Here is an 18595-nt window from a genome sequence, read left to right as displayed (position 1 = left end):
GTGTTAATAAAATGACTTTAATAAAGTGAATCTTGATTTGTTGTTTACAAAACTTTGGTATTCTCAGGAACATGCCTTGGAAATGTTTGGTTGAACACAGTCTGTCGGGACAGCGTACAGTAGCAAGGCCACTTATATTCTGTCACCAACAAATGCAGAACACTTCCTTACCTCCTGTAATCTCATTAGAAGTCTTGTGTTAAGTAATGGTTATTGGACATTTTCAGAACAAATACCATAAGGGCCAATGAAACTCCTATCTATCTATCTGTACATACACATACATACACACATATACAAAAAAAAAAAAAAAAATGCCAGCTAGAGAAAGGTAACAGAGCTAAAGTACATCAGTGCTGCCCACAATTATCAAAATGTATTCTCAGGAATTTCATAACAGACTTGTATGAATAATAATCTCAGAACAGGTTTACCTGTTTATACTGTACATTTTTTTTTTTTTTTTCTAAATATAAATGAAAAATGCAATATGTAGTTGAGATCTGCACCCCTATCGACTGTTGCTGGTAAACCAGTGAAATCTGAGCAGTAAGCTGAACTCTGTGTAGCTCAATACATAAAACCTGAGCTTATGGTCCATAAATCATAACCTCAAATCCTTTTGAAAACTGTTTTATACAAAGGAACTTCTCGTATTATAAGTATAGTAGTTAAATCATCTCAATTGATTTGGAGTTAAGAATCCTGTTATGTTTTACTAGACGCTTTTTAGTTTTAACTTGAAACAAAACATCTCATTGATGAGGATATTAAAACGGGATGAGGTTATGAAACAGATATTAATAGTACGTAGTTCAAAAAGTAAGCTTCAACGAAATCAGTAGTAGCAAACAATTACTTTTGTAACCATCCTCGAAAATAGAAAAAAAAGTAAAGGTAACAGGTAGAACGATCCAGTTCCACCTGTTGTAAACCCAGATGGAATGGAAGGAATGCCCAGAGTGAAATACAGCTCTGCATCAATGTCAGTAGTTTGCAATGTCGTCATAATCGCTTTCTGATGAGAGATCTTGACAAACATTGCCTTGATGATTGTCAGAGACACCTGTTGGAATACAATGAAAAAACATTACAGCATTTATGATGGATATAGTAAGTTAATCTATTTAGTTGACGAAAAGGAGGCAAGGAGGTTCTATCACAGAGAAACCAAGAAGATAGTCTTTTACCCTAGCTGTCAATATTAATTTGTTATGCATTGTTCCTAGTAAAAAAATAAGCACATTTTGTTGACAGTTTAAAGTTAATCCATATAAATTTACAACCACCATTTCTTTGAAAATCGGTACATTCCATTTGAATATGTTTTGAGAAAATTAATATAATATTATGATCTGCATAGTATATTTATACAAGAATAGTTTCATCTCTGGTAGACGTATTATATATATATATATATATATATATATATATATATATATATATATATATATATATATATATATAGATATAGATAAATAGATAGATAGATACACACACACATGTACACATCATAATTCTTATAAATATGATTAATTCAAATTAAGAGGAATAAAACACTCCCAACAGATGGCCAGACTTGTGCAAAGTAGATTTTATTTTGTTTTGTTTTTGTTTTTTGTTTAATGTTTTACCAATTTAGCAATTGCAACATTTAGCTACTAGGTGGCACTGTGCACCAGGTTAAAGCCCTTGTATAAAACCAGAAGCCTTCTAATGAAAAAAAAAAAAAAAAAAAAAAAAAAAGCTTAAGCTTGATAAATGTAAAGATATTAAAGACCAAATATTGGAATTTTTGCATTTTAAATACCTATAGTTTGTGACTTGGAGTTAAGTCTGCCGACATTCTCGTAGCATTCTCCTGATGATGTGTTGGAGGAGTCTGCCGTGTTGTCTAAAAAACACAGACAACAATTACACCTATTTGAAATACAATCTCACACACACACACATACACACATTAATACACTAAGTGGTTCCCTAAAAACTTATGTCTTTAAATTAGACCTGTACTCTCATGTAATATTTATCCTGCTATTTAATGCAAGAACACTTTGAAGCCCTTTATTTATGCTGCCTTTTTTTTTTTTGTCTATTTAGCAGCCGCACTTGCAGAGTTAGGAATACAGACAGCAGTAGTCGCTGCATGACATTTGTGGAGCATGAAAATACAAACCAAAGCAATGTTCTCTTGGTGCACGAAAATGAAAAGAAAAGTTTTCTGAGAAGGAGCTGAGAGTCCTTATGGCTGAGGCCACTCAACATGAAACAGTTGTTTGGAAAAGCCTCAGCCAACATCAGTAATTCTGATAACTGATATGTATTGGCCTGCCCTTTCAGCATGACAATCAGACATTTGCCTAGCACTCTAGAAACTGTGAATTGGGCTATCCATCTAGACATTCCAACTGTGATCTGAAAGGAACCAGAGGCTAGTAGTGTAGCATGTATGCAGAGAACACAACACTTCCACATGTGCAGGGATAGTAGTTCCTAGATTGACGGTAGGTTCTAGCTCATCCCTCAATTCATCTACTACGCCTAAGATGGTCTGCTGAGTGAGGCGTTAATGCTTTGGCACCAGATCCTCTGGCATCCCAAACAAAGTGAACCTGGGGTTGAATATGCAGGGTCGTCTTCATCTTGTCCTTCTCCTCCAAACGTGTTCCTGTCTTTCAACAAGAGCCAGGTGTTGCCACATCAGGAAGTGTACCACAGCAGCTTTCCTGAAGCCAATGACAGGTCTCTGCAGGTGTGTGCTTTTGTACAGCTTTTAGTCACTCGCTTCTACAATGGTTAGCACATTGTAAGAAGAGGTGTTTGAAGGGTCAGCAATTGCTTAAGTGCAAGGCAAAATCCTTACATCACATTATGATATAAAATAATCCTAACCATACTGTGGCAAAGTGCCCGCCCCTGTGTGTATTTTGTGTTGTATGTTGTGTGTTAATGTTGGTGTATAGTCATTGGTACAGGGGATATAAACGGGTCTGTGTTTCATGAGTGTTTAAAATGTATATTTGTATTTAGGTACGAGGATTGCACAGCACTTCACGTGCAAGTAAAAAGTAATAATATGTGATCACGGGGAATTGCACTTTATTAATTCACGTGCAGTTGTACCGCGACTCCAATTGAATGATTGATTAGCAGTCGAGTCTCAGTACAGCTGCATAAAAGCAGCATGTTTTCACATACTCTGGGTTGTGTGTTCGGTGAGTGGAGAACGGGATTGGAGACGGAGGGTAATAATAATAATAATAATAATAATAATAATAATAATAATAGTTAGAACTGTCTTGACTCACCGTGTTTGTTTGTCTATTAGTGCACTGTTTGTTTAGTGTTAGTCCGTTTTGTTTCATCTCTTTGTTTTGGCTACCAGTGCCGTATCTTGTGTTTTGTTTGTCTTGCAACCTTTTATTTTCTGTTTATTGATTAAACTGCGCAACAGCGCAATTCACATTTCACCTGACAGTACTGAGTGTTTCTTCCGGGTCTGACGTCACCACACACGCCATCCTGTTACACATACACATTTATTTAAGAAAACTTTCTTACCAATGAGTGGATTAAATGCAATGGAATTGTTGTGTAACTGGTTGCAGTGGTGTGGCTGGGGCATGGTGTTTTCAAACTGGGAGGGGGGCAGTTGCCACACTGGACTGTGCACATCTTTGTCATCCTGGCAAGACACACCATCGTCGACCACATATGAGTTAGGAGTGCAAACTGCGGATCTGCTGCAATCTGAGAAAACAAAACATACCGATTATATGTATAACTGCTCAGTTGTGTGTCGGTTTTGCCAAAATATAGGGTCTGCTAAACACACCCACACAAGCAGCAGCCGAAAGATGAAAGCAGTATTCTTGCTTGGTTCCGGTTACCACTCTGCATTCAGAAGTGCTTTTGAAGCCATAATACAGTCTATGCTGATGATACATTAGGGCAATGGTTCTCAAATCTGATCCTCTGAGACCCCTATGTCTCTTGATTTTCATTCCACCTAAGCTTTCAGTTACTTAAATAAACTTGTTTTCAGCTTTTAAACAGTTGGAGAATTGTAAAATAAAGTTAACTGTAAAACCGTATCTGTAACTTGAAATCTGCAACTTGTTAGGAACTGAGAACAATTAAAAAAGTCTAAGCAAATTGATAGTTCAATTAAGGGTCTAGTTAAGTAACTGAAAGCACAGTTGGAACAAAAACCAAAAACACAGGGGTCCCAGAAGACTGGGGTTGAGAACCACTGCATTAGCGAGTCAAACCTGAAGGGTAGTTCCACCGTTATGGATGTGACATTTGCACACAAAATATAACTTTGTAACCATACATAAGGACTCCCTTAATAAAACAAACATTGTTAACTATATAGATTAAGTGCTTTTTAAACCAAGTCCTGGTCAAATCTTACAGTTTTTTTGTAGCTGTCCTTTGATGGTCATGTTATGGATGTGAAAGAAATGGACAATCATTGCTGCGTCACTTGACATGTTCTCAAAAGTCTGATTTGGTCGACCTCCAATCAAAACATTTAATGCAATTTTGTAAGAAAGACTTGATTTCTCCCCACAATCATATTAATTAATGTATAATATTAATATTATTTTAATGGCACAGCTTCAAGTACAGCGTTATGGATGTGATGATGTCTTAACTGCAATCAAGTAATTCGTTAAAATAATAACATTGCCGGTCTGTTTCAGACATTATTGGAAAGCTTCCAATATGTACTGGCAGCAAAAGTATCCCATTAGCAATACTTTGAATGAGAGTTTTTGTGAACAAAAAACTAAATATCCCAGGGCAATCAGCTAAGGGGAATGAACAAATGGTTTGTATAGTTTGTAAAGTTCCATTATAGCTGGTGTCCAGAAGAACTTTAACCACTTCATTACAACATTTTTTTTAACCTTTTGGTGAATTTTAATATATATATATATATATATATATATATATATATATATATATATATATATATATATATATATATATATATATACACACACACACACACACACACACACACACAGTGCCTTGCAAGTATTCAGACCCTTGACCAATTCTCTCATATTACTGAATTACAAATTGTACATTGAAATTTCATTCTGTTTGATATTTTATTTTTAAACACTGAAACTCAGAATCAGTTATTGTAAGGTGACATTGGTTTTATGTTGGGAAATATTTTTAAGAAAAATAAAAAACTGAAATATCTTGCTTGCATAAGTATTCAATCCCTGTGCTGTGGAAGCTCCCAGTTTGCACCGATGAAAGACATTGCCCTAATGAGGACACAATTACCTTACCATTGGCCTCCACCTGTGAACCATTAAAGTTGCTGTCACATTTTCTGGATAAAAACCCCACTGTTGAAGGATCATTGGTAAGGCTGTGAATCTGAAGGAAAATGAAGACCAAAGAGCATTCTACAGAAGTTAGAGATAAAGTAATAAAAATGCATAGATTAGGGAAAGGGTACAAAATAATATCCAAGTGTTTGGATATCCCAGTGAGCACAGTTGGATCAATAATCAGCACGTGGAAGCTGCATCACACCACCCAGGCACTGCCAAGAAAAGGCTGTCCCTCAAAACTCAGCGCTTAAACAAGAAGGAGACTTGTGAGAAAAGCCACAGAGACGCCAACAATCACTTTGAAGGAGCTACAGAGTTCAATGGCTGGGAGTGGAGTAATGGTGCACCAGTCAACCATATCAAGAGCTCTGCATAACACTGGCCTGTATGGGAGGGTGGGAAGAAAAAAGCTGTTACGTACCATCTGAAAGCACGTCTGGAGTTTGCCAGAAAGCATGAGAGTGACCCAGCTGCGACGTGGGAAAAGGTTTTGTGGTCAGATGAGACCAAAATAGAGCTTTTTGGCCAAAAGTGATATGTGTGGAGCAACCCTAACACTACCCATGCCTCAAGACACACCATCCCTAAAGTGAAGTATGGTGGTGGCAGCATCATGCTGTGGGGATGCTTCTCATCAGCAGGGACTGGGCATCTTGTTACAATTGAAGGAAGAATAGATGGAGTAAAATACAGGAAAATACTGCAAAAGAATCTGCTTCAGTCTGCTAAAAAACTGAAGTTTGGGAGAAAATTCACCTTTCAGCAGGACAATGATCCCAAGCACAAGGCCAAAGCAACATTGCAGTTGCTCAAGAACAAAAAGGTAAATGTCTTACAGTGGCCTAGTCAAAGTCCTGATCTCAATCCCATTGGAATCTGTGGCACTATTTGAAAATTGCGGTCCACAAGCGTCGTCCAACCAAATTGAACAACCTGGAGTAAATCTGCCAAGAAGAATGGGCCAAAATCACTCCGACACTGTGTGCAAAGCTGGTACATACTTACCCCAAAAGACTTAAAGCTGTTATTGCAGCGAAAGGTGGCTCTACCAAATATTAATGTGTGGGGGTTGAATAATTATGCAAGCAAGATATTTCAGTTTTTTTATTTTTCTTAAAAATATTTCCCAACATAAAACCAATGTCACCTTACAATAATTGATTTTGAGTTTAAGTGTTTTAAAATAAAATATCGAACAGAACGAAATTTCAATGTACCATTTGTAATTCAGTAGTATGAGAGAATTGGTCAGGGGTCTGAATACTTTTGCAAGGCACTGTATATATATATATATATATATAAGATCCTAAAGGTTAAAAAAAATGTTGTAATGAAGTGGTTAAAGTTCTTCTGGACACCAGCTGTAATGGAACTTTATTGAGAGAATCAAAGAATACAATAGAATACAAATTGCAAAGACACCATCTGAAAGCAAATGGTCTGCATCACATTAGTATGGGCAGGGTTAAAACAATATGGCACTGAAATGGTTAAAGTTCAGTGGACACCATCTGTATTTAAACTTGACAGAGAGCATCACAGAATACAGCTGTACACCAAGTATGAAACTAGTATCTCGAAGGGTTAGGTCTTTCCCAAAAACAAAAAAGTCATATGACCTTAATATGGCAGCCATCTTAGATCACAGGTCAAAGTGAAGGGTGTTGCTAGATTTTTTTTCCAAAACACTGAAAACATGAAATTGCACGCTGACATTTTTTTGAGATTAGCAGTTTTAAAAATCCATACATGCTACCCTACAGAGATGTAAAAATACTGCCAAAGGGTTAATCTTAGGTCTTTATCATTATGGATATTGTCACATCCATAACAGTCACATCTGTAGTGCTAATTTGAGCATATTTTAGTGAGAAAAAGTCAAGCTCTTTTTTTTTTCATAATTTACATCTTAAAAAGTTAGCTTTGCCGAGAAAGATAAAACCAAAAAAAAGAAAAAAAAAACCCAAACAAACAAAAAAAAAAAACTCAAATTATTCAAGTTTTACAAAAGCTTTACCAATGTGACATTCAGCTTTATTAAACATTATTTTGAATTATTGGAAGATATTTCCCTTTATTCTCATGAAATTGTTATAAATAACTGGGTATGATACACCCATAGAGTCAATATGAAACATACTTACAAATAGGTAACTATTAAATTGATCCTACAATTGAACCCTGAAATATATGGAATTCAGACTGCTAAGAATGGGGTGGGGTTTGGCTTCATTTTAAATGGCTGTGAAATAAAGAAAAAAATGACAAACCGAGAAAAAAATACAGCATGCATAAATATGCACACTTTTCTAAAAAAAAAAAAAAAAAAAAAAAAAAGGTCAAGGTCACTTTATCATGGAATTTCCATTAAACAGTAATTGGGTGTCGGGCTGGGAAATATGGGCTGGATGAGGAAGCCCTTCCAGTGTCCAATAAGAACCCTCATGTGGCTATAGTGTACAAGAATGTGTTATGGATATAAATGCAAACATTTCATTTTAATACACACCCTCAGCAGATTGTGTGTTATAGTTCACAGCCTTGTTATTCTGGTAGCTTTCTCCTGAAGATGTGCTGGAGGAGTCTTCATTTAAAGCTTCACTGTATATGGGTGCATTGGGAGTATACTGGAATTCTGTAAGGAAAAATAAATACTGTACAATCACAGTGTCCAGAGTTGTGAACAGTCAGACAGCCATCATTTGTCAGGTTGTACTTCATGTGCAAAATGGCAAATAAAGGTATCTTGAAATCACATGATCATTATAAATATAATATTGTATTTCTAATAGGACTAATGTTAAAATGTAGCGGGGTTCTGAAAAATATAGTGTTACATATCCCCACGTGTTGCTACAACTGTTTAAATGACGTAGTTAGTCCAATAAAATATATCACATCTCCTTCTCTTTGTCTATCATCTCTGGACTAATACAGCTACCATTTCATCTATCAATAGCGTACCTGTAATTTTTGTTTTCATTGTTAACATCCTGACAACTCTTTACACTTAGAACTATAAAGTCTGTTTCAAAGCTCTTTTCCAAATGTCCGCTCAAGTGCACTAATAGTATAAGGATTATTGTCCACACTGTGATACAGGTAGTACAGCAGTAACGATCCCTGATGTGATAAGGAACAGAAAAGCCAGAGCACTTGTTAGGTTTTTTTTTTTTTTTTTTTTATTGCCTGCAGTGATTTAGAGGGCAGATCTCAAACCCCAGATCTCAAATCTCAAAGTGTAAAAAGTTGTGAGGATGTTAACAATGAAAAGAAAAAAATGACGGGTACATTATTTAAACAGTTGTAGCGACACCTGAGGACGTGTGACTATTTTTCTTAACCCCACTACATACTCTTTAAATCCATGTTGCACAGCCCATTTTCAATACTGATGCCCCAGACAGCTGTGGATAAGACATAAATGATTACTTTCTGTGAAGAGCATACAGTATAGTCGTAAGAATTCGGATAGCTTGTCATAAGCCATGGGCTAAAATAGGCCTTATAGACATCAGCATTTAAATTAACAACTTTTTAATGTCTCAGACATTTAGGTATGTACCTTCTTCTGCTAGGGTAGTCATTGGGATAGTACTCATCCTAGGGCTTCTGTTATCTGTTCTATTTCGAAGGGAATCTGCAATTAAAGTAAAAAAAAACACATCTAAGAAAGGAAGGTAAGATACTACTGTAGTGTAAATACTATATGATAAATGATCATGTTGTCTTTTTCTCCCCAAGAGAGAATTGTCTCACAGTTATTACCCTACTGGTTCTTAAAAGTCTACAGGGATCCCCATCGTGTGGAGTACCATTGAATAGAAATGATACCAACATTTATCAAAGGTACTCTTTGTCTTAGAAGAGGCATGTCCAACCTTAATAGAATGTAATCATCTAATGTAATATATATTTTTACAGCTGGAGAGAACTTACCACAGATCAATTACTCACAGTAATTGGGGTCAGGTGGTAAATGGTTGCAAAAATGATTATAGGGGCTTATATTAAACAGTAAGTACCTTAAAATATAATTTCAATTGCTTTACTAAATGTCTCTTACTATTGTATGCTGTTATCAATCCGAGTGAGTGGTTCTGAGTTATTTTAGTACTGAATATAACAACTTTCTCTAAATACGCCATAACTGGCTCTGAGCTAGCTTTGAACTTGCCTCAAGAATCTTAAGTGCCAGGATGGAAAAGCCATGCCATTCAAATCATATGACCATTCAACTCTGCCAGCCCACCAACTCTGTCTATATACTATAAATGTGGAGTAGGCAAAGCTGGGAATTGAAATGTCACTTTATCACATGATTTTAATGGAATGACACATGCTATTTACTCTACAGATATCTTAAAGATGGGAAAAGCCAAATAGAGTCCCCCTATGTCAAAAACATATCGCAAACTGCCCATCTAAAGGGTTTTTCTAGATAGATAAATGCGTTGGCGACTCACTTTGAAAGGTGGACATGGTGGCAGCAGGTTCTACACTGAAATCATAGTCCTCATAGTCAGCTTCAAATGAGGACTCATCATTAACAAGCGGAGTGGCTTCTAATTGAGAATTTACTGGAAATAGAATGATAAAACACACAGGATCATAGAGGGCTTTCACAAATATGGATGGGGTTTTAGAGAGTATAAATTTCAGGTTCAAAGTTCAAATGTACTATACACAAAAACCTTGTGCTTTTTATTACTCTTTCGATACTGAAGGTTACTGACCTTCCTTAATTATGTATAAAATGTGGGGTTTTATAAGTAAGAATGGAGGAAAGATTAAAAAAAAACTAAAAACTAAAGTGATAAAGACTGTGTTCTTGAAGGATAAAACGATGCATTCTAAATGTAAAATTATATAATTATCAAAGCTGTTGGTGAAGCAGAGCAATTGGCTATCATTAGAGAAGACAGCAGTCCTAAATGGATCCAGCCCACAGCATAATCATAAAAAAACATAAAGAAAATATTCAAACAGAATATTTTAATTCATACTATCATTATTCTTACAGATTATCTTTAGATTGTATTTTGTTAAGTGCTCTGGTCTTTTCTATGGTCAGTTAATAATGATCAATAATAATGATCAATAATAATGATCACAACGCCAGACTTGAATGCTTAATTAGCTTAATCAGCTGTGATTCAAAGTGAATATCTATCTTCATGCTCACTTTCCTGTTTCATAAGCAGACAAAAGTCTGTCTTTACAGGATATCACAATAAAAGCTCAATTCACAGGTTATGATACAGCAGATACTTAACAAAGACACAATGTGTTCCTTGACTGGACCCTCTACCTGATCCTGTGCCTGCCATTGATACTCTAGCCTGTCAGTATCAACTTGACTGAAGATCTTGAGTGTTTTCTTATGGAGCAGTCCAGCAAGTCATCACCTGATTCACTGCTGCTCAAGTACCAGTAAATCAGGTGAAAAATCTGTAGAATTTCAACTATAACAACCAGCAGCTCAGACTCCACAGATTGCAATTTGCTTGCTAATTCTACTAATAGTTTGACTTATGTTATGTTATGTTATATATATATATATATATATATATATATATATATATATATATATATATATATATATATATATATATATATATATATATTCACACACACACAGACGCACACACAGAGAGCCTATAGAAAGTCTACATGCCCTTTCAAAATTTTCATTTTTTGTTGCCTTATAGCCTGGAATTAAATGTTTGTTTGTTTGTTTTTTTCATTTATCTATATATCCTACATCACAACTTCCAAGTGAAAAAAACTTATAGAAATTTGTAGAAAATTAATTAAAAATAAAAACGGAAATTGTTTGGTTGGATAAGTGCCCCCCTTGTAAAAATATCAAAGGACTTGAATATCCCTTGGAGCATGGTCGACTGAGCAAGAAGGAGACTGATCAGAGAAGCTACCAAGAGGCCAATGGCAACTTTGCAAGAGGTACAGGCTTTTATGGCCAAGATTGGCCAAATTGTGCATGTGACAACAATATCCCAAGCACTCCACAAATCTGGCCTGTATGGTAGGGTGGCAAGAAGGAAGCCATTACTCAAGAAAGCCCATCTTGAATCCCATTTGAAGTATGCAATAAAACACATTATTGCATTGCATACAGGAGATTCTGTAGCCATGTGGCAAAAAGTTTTGTGGGCTGACGAAACTAAAATGGAATTTTTCAGCCTAAATGCAAAGTGTTATGTTTGGCGCAAACCCAACACAGTGCATCACCCAAAGAACACCATCCCTACTGTGAAGCATTGTGGTGGCAACATCATGTTATGGGGATGTTTCTCATCGGCAGGGACTGGGGCACTTGTCAGGATAGAAGGGAAAATGAATGGAGCAAAGTACAGAGAAGTCCTTGAGGAAAACCTGCTGCCCTCTACAAGAAAGCTGAAACTGGGACGGAAGTTCACCTTTCAGCATGACAACAACACAAAGCACACAGCCACAGCTACACTGGAGTGGCTAAGGAACAAAAAGGTAAATGTCCGTGAATGGCCCAGTCAGAGCCCCGACCTAAATCCAATCGGAAATCTGTGGCATTACTTGAAGATTGCTGTCTACCAATGCTCCCCAAGGAACTTGACAGAGCTTGAACAGTTTTGTAATGATGAATAGTCAAATATTGTCAAATCTAGGTGTGCAAAGTTGGTAGAGACCTATACCAACAGATTCACAGTTGTAATTGCTGCCAAAGGTGCTTCCAACAAGTATTAACTCAGGGGGGGTTGAGACTTATCAAATTATGATCTTTCAGTTTTGTAGTTTTAACATATAATTTTTTCCCCAATAAAAACTTTTTTCCCCCTTAATAGTGTGGAGTATGGTGTGTAGATAAGTGTGAAAAAAAAATCAATTTAAATGCATGAAACTCTGAGGCACTGATACAACAAAATGTGAAAAAGTTAAAGGGGTTGCAGACTTTCTATAGACACTAATATATATATATATATATTCACTTCAAAACATTTCTCAGAAGACATGAAAACAACAAATCATTACAACTACAACTTAAATCTCGAAAAAAAACACCAAGAAAATATTTTGAATAGTTTGTGTATAGTGTCCTGCCCTCACACTCTTGATTGCCTGGCTGTGGGACTTCATTGGATGGAATTAAGTGTCATGAGCCAATGGCTTAGGTAATGGGCAGTGTTGTGTAATACACTGCAGTTACAGATTCTGTCTCTAGTTAGTTTGATGAGATGAGGTTAAAAGCTCTAAAACCATGAAAGCATTGTGGTTAAGATGTTAGCTTGCCTGTTCACGCACAGCCGCTGCCCTGATACACTTATAGCCACAGGCGCTAGTGCTTTGTTAGTAAGAACGTTCCACAGATTCAAGAGTTTACCCTATGTCATAAGAGACAGGTCATCAGGGTAAACTGCAGATTTATAAAGACAGGTCCAAAGCTACAAACACCAGACAGAATTTAGATAGACAGACAGACAGGAAGACTGACCATTGCAGTTGTTTGGTGTGTTTGTTGTTGTAACTTTAATGATATTGACATCATCTCGGTAATCATTCTCAGTTACGAAGAGAAGCGTCTGCAGGTTAGAATTGGTCTGCTGAACTGACATCTCTAGAGGGACAACAAAGTCAGTCAATCACAATTCAAACACACCTCTTTGTGATACAACACCTAGGCACTCTACCAGGAACAGCAAATGTGTTATTTCTTAGGATGTCAAAGGGAAAAGGGACAGGTTACCAGTTACATTCCAGTGCACATAATATGCTTTGAGTTTAGGCATGATTTTGAGACTTCAATAGGAACCAGGATATGAAGAGTAAAACAGAAAATGATACAATTAAAACAATTAGTACATATTTAACATTAGTTAGGGGAACTCTGACATTTCCTGCCAACACCAAGTTGCTCTTTCAGACTCTACTATAAAATCTGTATTCATCAACTAAAAGAGTATACTATATTGGGAATGGGAAGGGGGTTTGGTATTCTAACTTAATGGATGCACTTATTACTTGTGAAATAAATATATATATACTATTTTTTTTTTTTTTTTTTTTTTTTTATATATATATATATATATATATATATATATATATATATATATATATATATATATATATATATATTTGTATTTTACTTAGATACATTCAAACAGACCCTTAAAATGCTTTTAATCAATATTTTGTAAAGATAAATGTTTATCCAAAATAATAACTACAACAATTATTCAACTGTTATGTTTTGTAAGCATTGCTATTGCAAATAAAGGTAGTACATTACCAGTACTATATTATATACTGAATCTTAATCCTCCCCTTAATGTTAAGTCTGAAAAGTCTGAAACAAGCTGTTTTTTTTTCTGAACGAGCTTCATCCTGCCTTGCCTCTAAACACATATCTTCCATCAGTGTCTCTGGGTTCATTAGCAGCTGACTTCCTAGAAGGCCTTACCACTGATATAGTAGAGGACCATGATAAGTTGCATGGAGATCCCTGAGAGATTCTAATCATAGTATAGCAGGCATCCACCAGTGGGATAATGACAGCTCAGCCTTATTGGCTTTATCATTATTAATAATCATAAATAATACTTACTGTCTCTTTTCTTGTACCTACATAACTGCACAGCATAAAGAATCATCACCAGCAGCAGAATAAGTGACAGCACAAAACAGCCCAGAACTGGTGGAGTGACAAGAAAATCTGACTTTTCTATTAAAATAAAAGCAGATGTTGGGGTCCCTGAAATACAAATAAACACTGATTGTTCTAGGGAAGATATGCTAAGATATTCTAAAGCTAAAGCACTTTATAATTCACATTCTTCAAGTTGAGTGATACCCTAAGCATTAAAATAAGTAGCGTTATATGTTCCCATGTGTAGCTACAACTGTTTAACTAGCGTTCCTGTAATTTCTCTTTCCATTGCTAACATCCTGACAACTTGCTACACTTATAACTTTAAAGTCTGTTTCTAAGCTCTTTTCAAAATGTCTGCTCTAGTGCACTGGGGTTTGAGACCTGTCCTCTAAATCACTGTAGGAAGAGCGATAAAAAAAAAATAAAAATAAAAAACACACTTTTCTGTTCCTTACCACATCATGGATCGTTATTGCTGTTCTACATGTTTGACTATGTGGGCAATAATCCTTACACTATCAGTGCACTTGATCGGACATTTTGAAAAGAGCTTTGAAACAGACTTTCAAGTTATAAGTGTACAAAGTTGTCAGGATGTTAACAATGAAAAGAAAAATGACAGGTATGTTATTTAAACAGTTGTAGCAACACGTGGGGATGTGTAACGCTGTATTTTTCAGAACCCCCCTACTTACTCTTTAAAACCTGCCTCTAATAAGTCTATACAAGACAGTTTCTAGGCACAACAGCCCTTGATTCAAATTATTGTTTTTTTGAATAACTGAAGGACATTGATAATGATCCCCTTCGCAGCTGGCTTTACCTGTTAAATTATCGATAGTGTGAAAAAGTTAATCATACTCAGGTTTCTTAACATAACACAAGGTCAATAATCATAATTTTAATTTGTAACTTTAACAACAAATACAATTTAACGGTAATGCGGTGTTGCATGCATGCACACAATTCAAATATGGACAGTTTTACCACTTGAAAACAATACTGCAGCAGTTATCAATATATTTATGTTTTTATACTCTCAGTTAAAATCATGGTCTTCTTCAATTCTGGTATTGTAGATAAATATATTTACCAGTGGTCCAGGTTTCTTCTGCAGTGACTGTGATGCGAGGAAGTCCAAGAGATTCTGTAACACAAATAATGAAGAACTCTCTGCCAATAAAAATGGCTGATCTCAGAACATTCAAGTACGTCTTATTTTGCCATAAGTGTGCACCTATAGAATTAACACATTTTGCTTCATAAAGTAGAATGAAACCTGGTGAATAATGTTACGTTAACATATTAAATTACATAGTGTTTTGTGGTTTTCCATATACCAGTACTTAACAAAAAACTAACAAAAAATTGAAAAATGTGACATTTCGAAATCTAACATAAATACTGTACTACACTTACAGCTTCTGGTAGATGCCTGCAATATAATTTTGTAGTTTCTTTGATTACATGTTGTTAAATAAAATATCTAAATTATGTTCATATAGTTTAAAATATCTCAATCCTAAAATTCCAGGTGATGCTAAACTTGTGGCCATAGCTGTAGAGTTCTGTAAAAGAAATATCAAGCAAAAAATAAGCAAGAAACCATAATACTGTGTTGTTTTAAGCCTGGGTTATCAATTCCTTTAGGTAAAAAAGATGTGTTCATTAACCAAGGAATTTGTTAACATTGCTATTTTCTATTTTTTAGATGAACAGCGATATACAAACAGTTCAAGTAAATTAAACTGTACTTACTGCTGCACACAACTGCGGCTGCAAATGAGTTCTTGCAGAGGTATGGGTTATTGACGATTTCCCTGCAGTCCCAAAGACTACGAGCATTTGCAGTGCACTGATAGAACCATTTTACAGTTGTGTTGTGTTTGAAGGTGGTGTTAAAACCGCTGACCTTCACCTGGTCCCCACAGCCCAGCATGGAGCACACCATTGCCCCCTCGTCTTTTCCCCACAAGGTGTCACATACTGTTCCCCATGACCCATTACGGTGGATTTCCACTCTGCCAGAACACCTGTCCAAGCCACCGCTCAAGCGTATTGCTTTATGCTCTGGAACAATAAAAATAAAAAAAAGTGTGTGTGTGTGTGTGTGTGTGTGTGTGTGTGTGTGTATATATATATATATATATATATATATATATATATATATATACACACACACACACACACACACACACACACACACACACACAGCATAACATGGACATCAGAGTCAACTGCTTGTTAATATTTTTTAAATATAAATAAATGTTACCCCCATTTTTCAATTCATTTTCAAATACACAATCCAATTGTGGTCTCACCTTTTCAAGTAACTTACTGACCAGAACTGAAGATCTTTTCCCACTATCAAACCAATCACCTCTTTTCACCTGCTGAACCTAAGCCCCAGATGCTTCCAAGCTACTTAACCATAAATATGAGCCCTAGCCTGGCTTAGTCTCTGTCTGGCGTCTTCATAAGATAAGTAGGAGTCACTGAATCATCATTAAGTGAACTTCTGTATCCCCAGCTCATATTATTCACCAACCCACAGGAACACAAAGGTCAACACAGCATTCCCTTGGGCCCCTACTCATGAACAGGATTCATACAGCTTACTATTATCATCTAAATTGGGAATAATAATAATAACCTGATTTACCTGAACATATGACTCCAGCGTCTTCTTTGTGCCCACAGTCCCCACTATGTTTGAGAACTGGGCACTCCCACAGAAATCTTTCAGTCCCTGTACAGTTCACATCATCCAACAGAATAGGGCCGTGCCCATTTCCAAACTGGCGTGCCCCGTCCGACAGCACTTCCACAGCAAATCCACAGCCCACCTGTGCACAGGCCACATCGCCATCCTTCATGTCCCACCAATCGTCACACACAGTACCCCAAAACCCCTCCTCCCAGACCTCCACTCTTCCAGCACAAGCGTCTCTACCTCCAGCCAAACGCACAGCTCTGTGACCTGAGTAACAAAGAGATAACAAACATTGTATTTTCTCTTCTAGTCAGTAACATCAAACACTGTATTGTAGGTGCTAAGCATTGCTACACAACAGAGTGAGGGTTATTATAAGATACCAGCATGTTTCAGGTGCATTACCGGCACACATAAAAAGTGAACCAGGCCACCCACACCGATCACCTCATCTCAGGTTTTTAACGAGTTTGTCCATATTATTTTTATTCTGTTTCTTATCTCATCACATATCCCACTTCTTATCTCATCGCAGTTTTTTAGAGAGTCTGTCCAGCAGATTGAGTCGAAAGTAAAAGATACTGTTTTTGCTGTAAAATTGAAAATGGGAAATTGTTATGTGTTAAAATCTACCAAAGAAATTCAGGAAATTAAAAAGTACCAAGTTTATGACAAGACCAAGAGTGTCTTTTCCGGTTAATGAGTTATTGCAAAATAAATTAATTATTTGATTAATCAGATTAACTGTAGTAGTATAACTGTGAAGGCCATTCTGTATTTTCCCGGCCTGTTCCAAAAGCAAAGTTGAAAAGACACAAAATGACTTAATTATTTTGGAATAACTTTATGTATTGAGCTTCTTACCTCTACAGATGACATTCGTCCTATTAATGTAATAACCTTTCTGAGCTTCTGTGCAGTTAAAAAAATGTCGCCCCCCAAAGTTACACTCAAGCAGTCCTGAATTGTATTGGGAGTGTTGCAGTTGGGAATTGGGATATTGAAGTGGTTGAACATCAAAGGCGTTTCCACAGTCCAGTTTTTCACAGACTGGAGTTGCTTCACTGATATTCCAAACTGGGATGACTTCTGCTGGAACCCATGTTTCATTATAAAATACCTGCAAGCTCCCAGAACAAGGACTGTCACCACCAAATAATCGAAACAGGGTGACCGGAGCTTCAGCTGTTGGATGAATAGGAAATATAAATATAAATAGTGAATGCTTTTAATTATTTGTAGTCATACAGTCCTCCAAATGCCTTGCAAATCTCACCAAATTGGACCTATTAGAAAAGTACAATTTTAGAGGGGTTTGTTGCTTAATTAAGTGTTTAGATTGATCTTTTTTAAAAATATGTTTCCTATATAAAGCAAGACAAACCCTGATGGTTGACATTTAAAATTAAGAACACTTGTTTAAAAGTCAACATTTTGAGACCAAACCAATATACCAAACATGCACATATAAGTAGGTTGGCTCTTTTGAGCAAAAACTATATATACAACAGTACATACACACACACACACACACACACACACACACACACACACACACACACACACATGCCTGCAAGATGCAAATGATTAACAAGGTCAATATTTAAATCAGGGGTATTCAATTGTTTTAATTGAAAACGAATGATCTCATTTGGATGCCCTATTTAAGAGGCTCTCTGTGTTTGAAGAGAGAGAGAGAGAGAGAGAGAGAGAGAGAGAGAGAGAGAGAGAGAGAGAGAGAGAGAGAGAGAGAGAGAGAGAGAGATCTTGTCCTTGTACGACTCTGTGTAAGTAAAAGCAACCTCAGCTCACTCTGTGTGAGTTAGGGTGATTTCAAGTCCTGTATAAAATTACAGTTTGTTACTGTCTTCTAAC

At 36.2% G+C, this 18595-nt stretch overlaps 1 protein-coding gene across 1 annotated transcript; it reads right to left on the bottom strand.

Annotated features, from left to right (window-relative positions):
• Positions 1-8: 8 nt before the first annotated feature.
• Positions 9-17906, bottom strand: LOC121313221 (T-cell differentiation antigen CD6-like). The gene is made up of 12 exons (XM_041245547.1): positions 17585-17906; positions 16670-16987; positions 15763-16074; positions 15098-15151; positions 13960-14106; positions 12850-12972; positions 9827-9940; positions 8926-9000; positions 7870-7995; positions 3562-3750; positions 1811-1894; positions 9-1066 (listed from the first exon to the last, which is right to left on the bottom strand). The coding sequence occupies exons 2-12, from the start codon at positions 16881-16883 to the stop codon at positions 987-989; spliced, it is 1518 nt and encodes a 505-aa protein (XP_041101481.1). The 5' UTR covers positions 16884-16987; positions 17585-17906; the 3' UTR covers positions 9-986.
• Positions 17907-18595: the final 689 nt, after the last annotated feature.

This window comes from Polyodon spathula, chromosome 3, assembly GCF_017654505.1.
Source record: "Polyodon spathula isolate WHYD16114869_AA chromosome 3, ASM1765450v1, whole genome shotgun sequence".
Classification (NCBI taxonomy): domain Eukaryota; kingdom Metazoa; phylum Chordata; class Actinopteri; order Acipenseriformes; family Polyodontidae; genus Polyodon; species Polyodon spathula.
The sequence above is the reverse complement of the archived record's forward strand: the minus strand, read 5'-3'. Positions and strand labels throughout refer to the sequence as shown.

Excerpts from the sequence above, each read along its gene's own strand:
- LOC121313221 (XM_041245547.1), bottom strand. The coding sequence starts at position 16,883 with ATGAAGGATGGCGATGTGGCCTGTGCACAGGTGGGCTGTGGATTTGCT. Across the intron at positions 9,941-12,849 it reads CACACCAAACAACTGCAATG|TAAATTCTCAATTAGAAGCC; the intron begins GTCAGTCTTCCT and ends TTCTATTTCCAG. Across the intron at positions 3,751-7,869 it reads TAACACACAATCTGCTGAGG|ATTGCAGCAGATCCGCAGTT; the intron begins GTGTGTATTAAA and ends TTGTTTTCTCAG.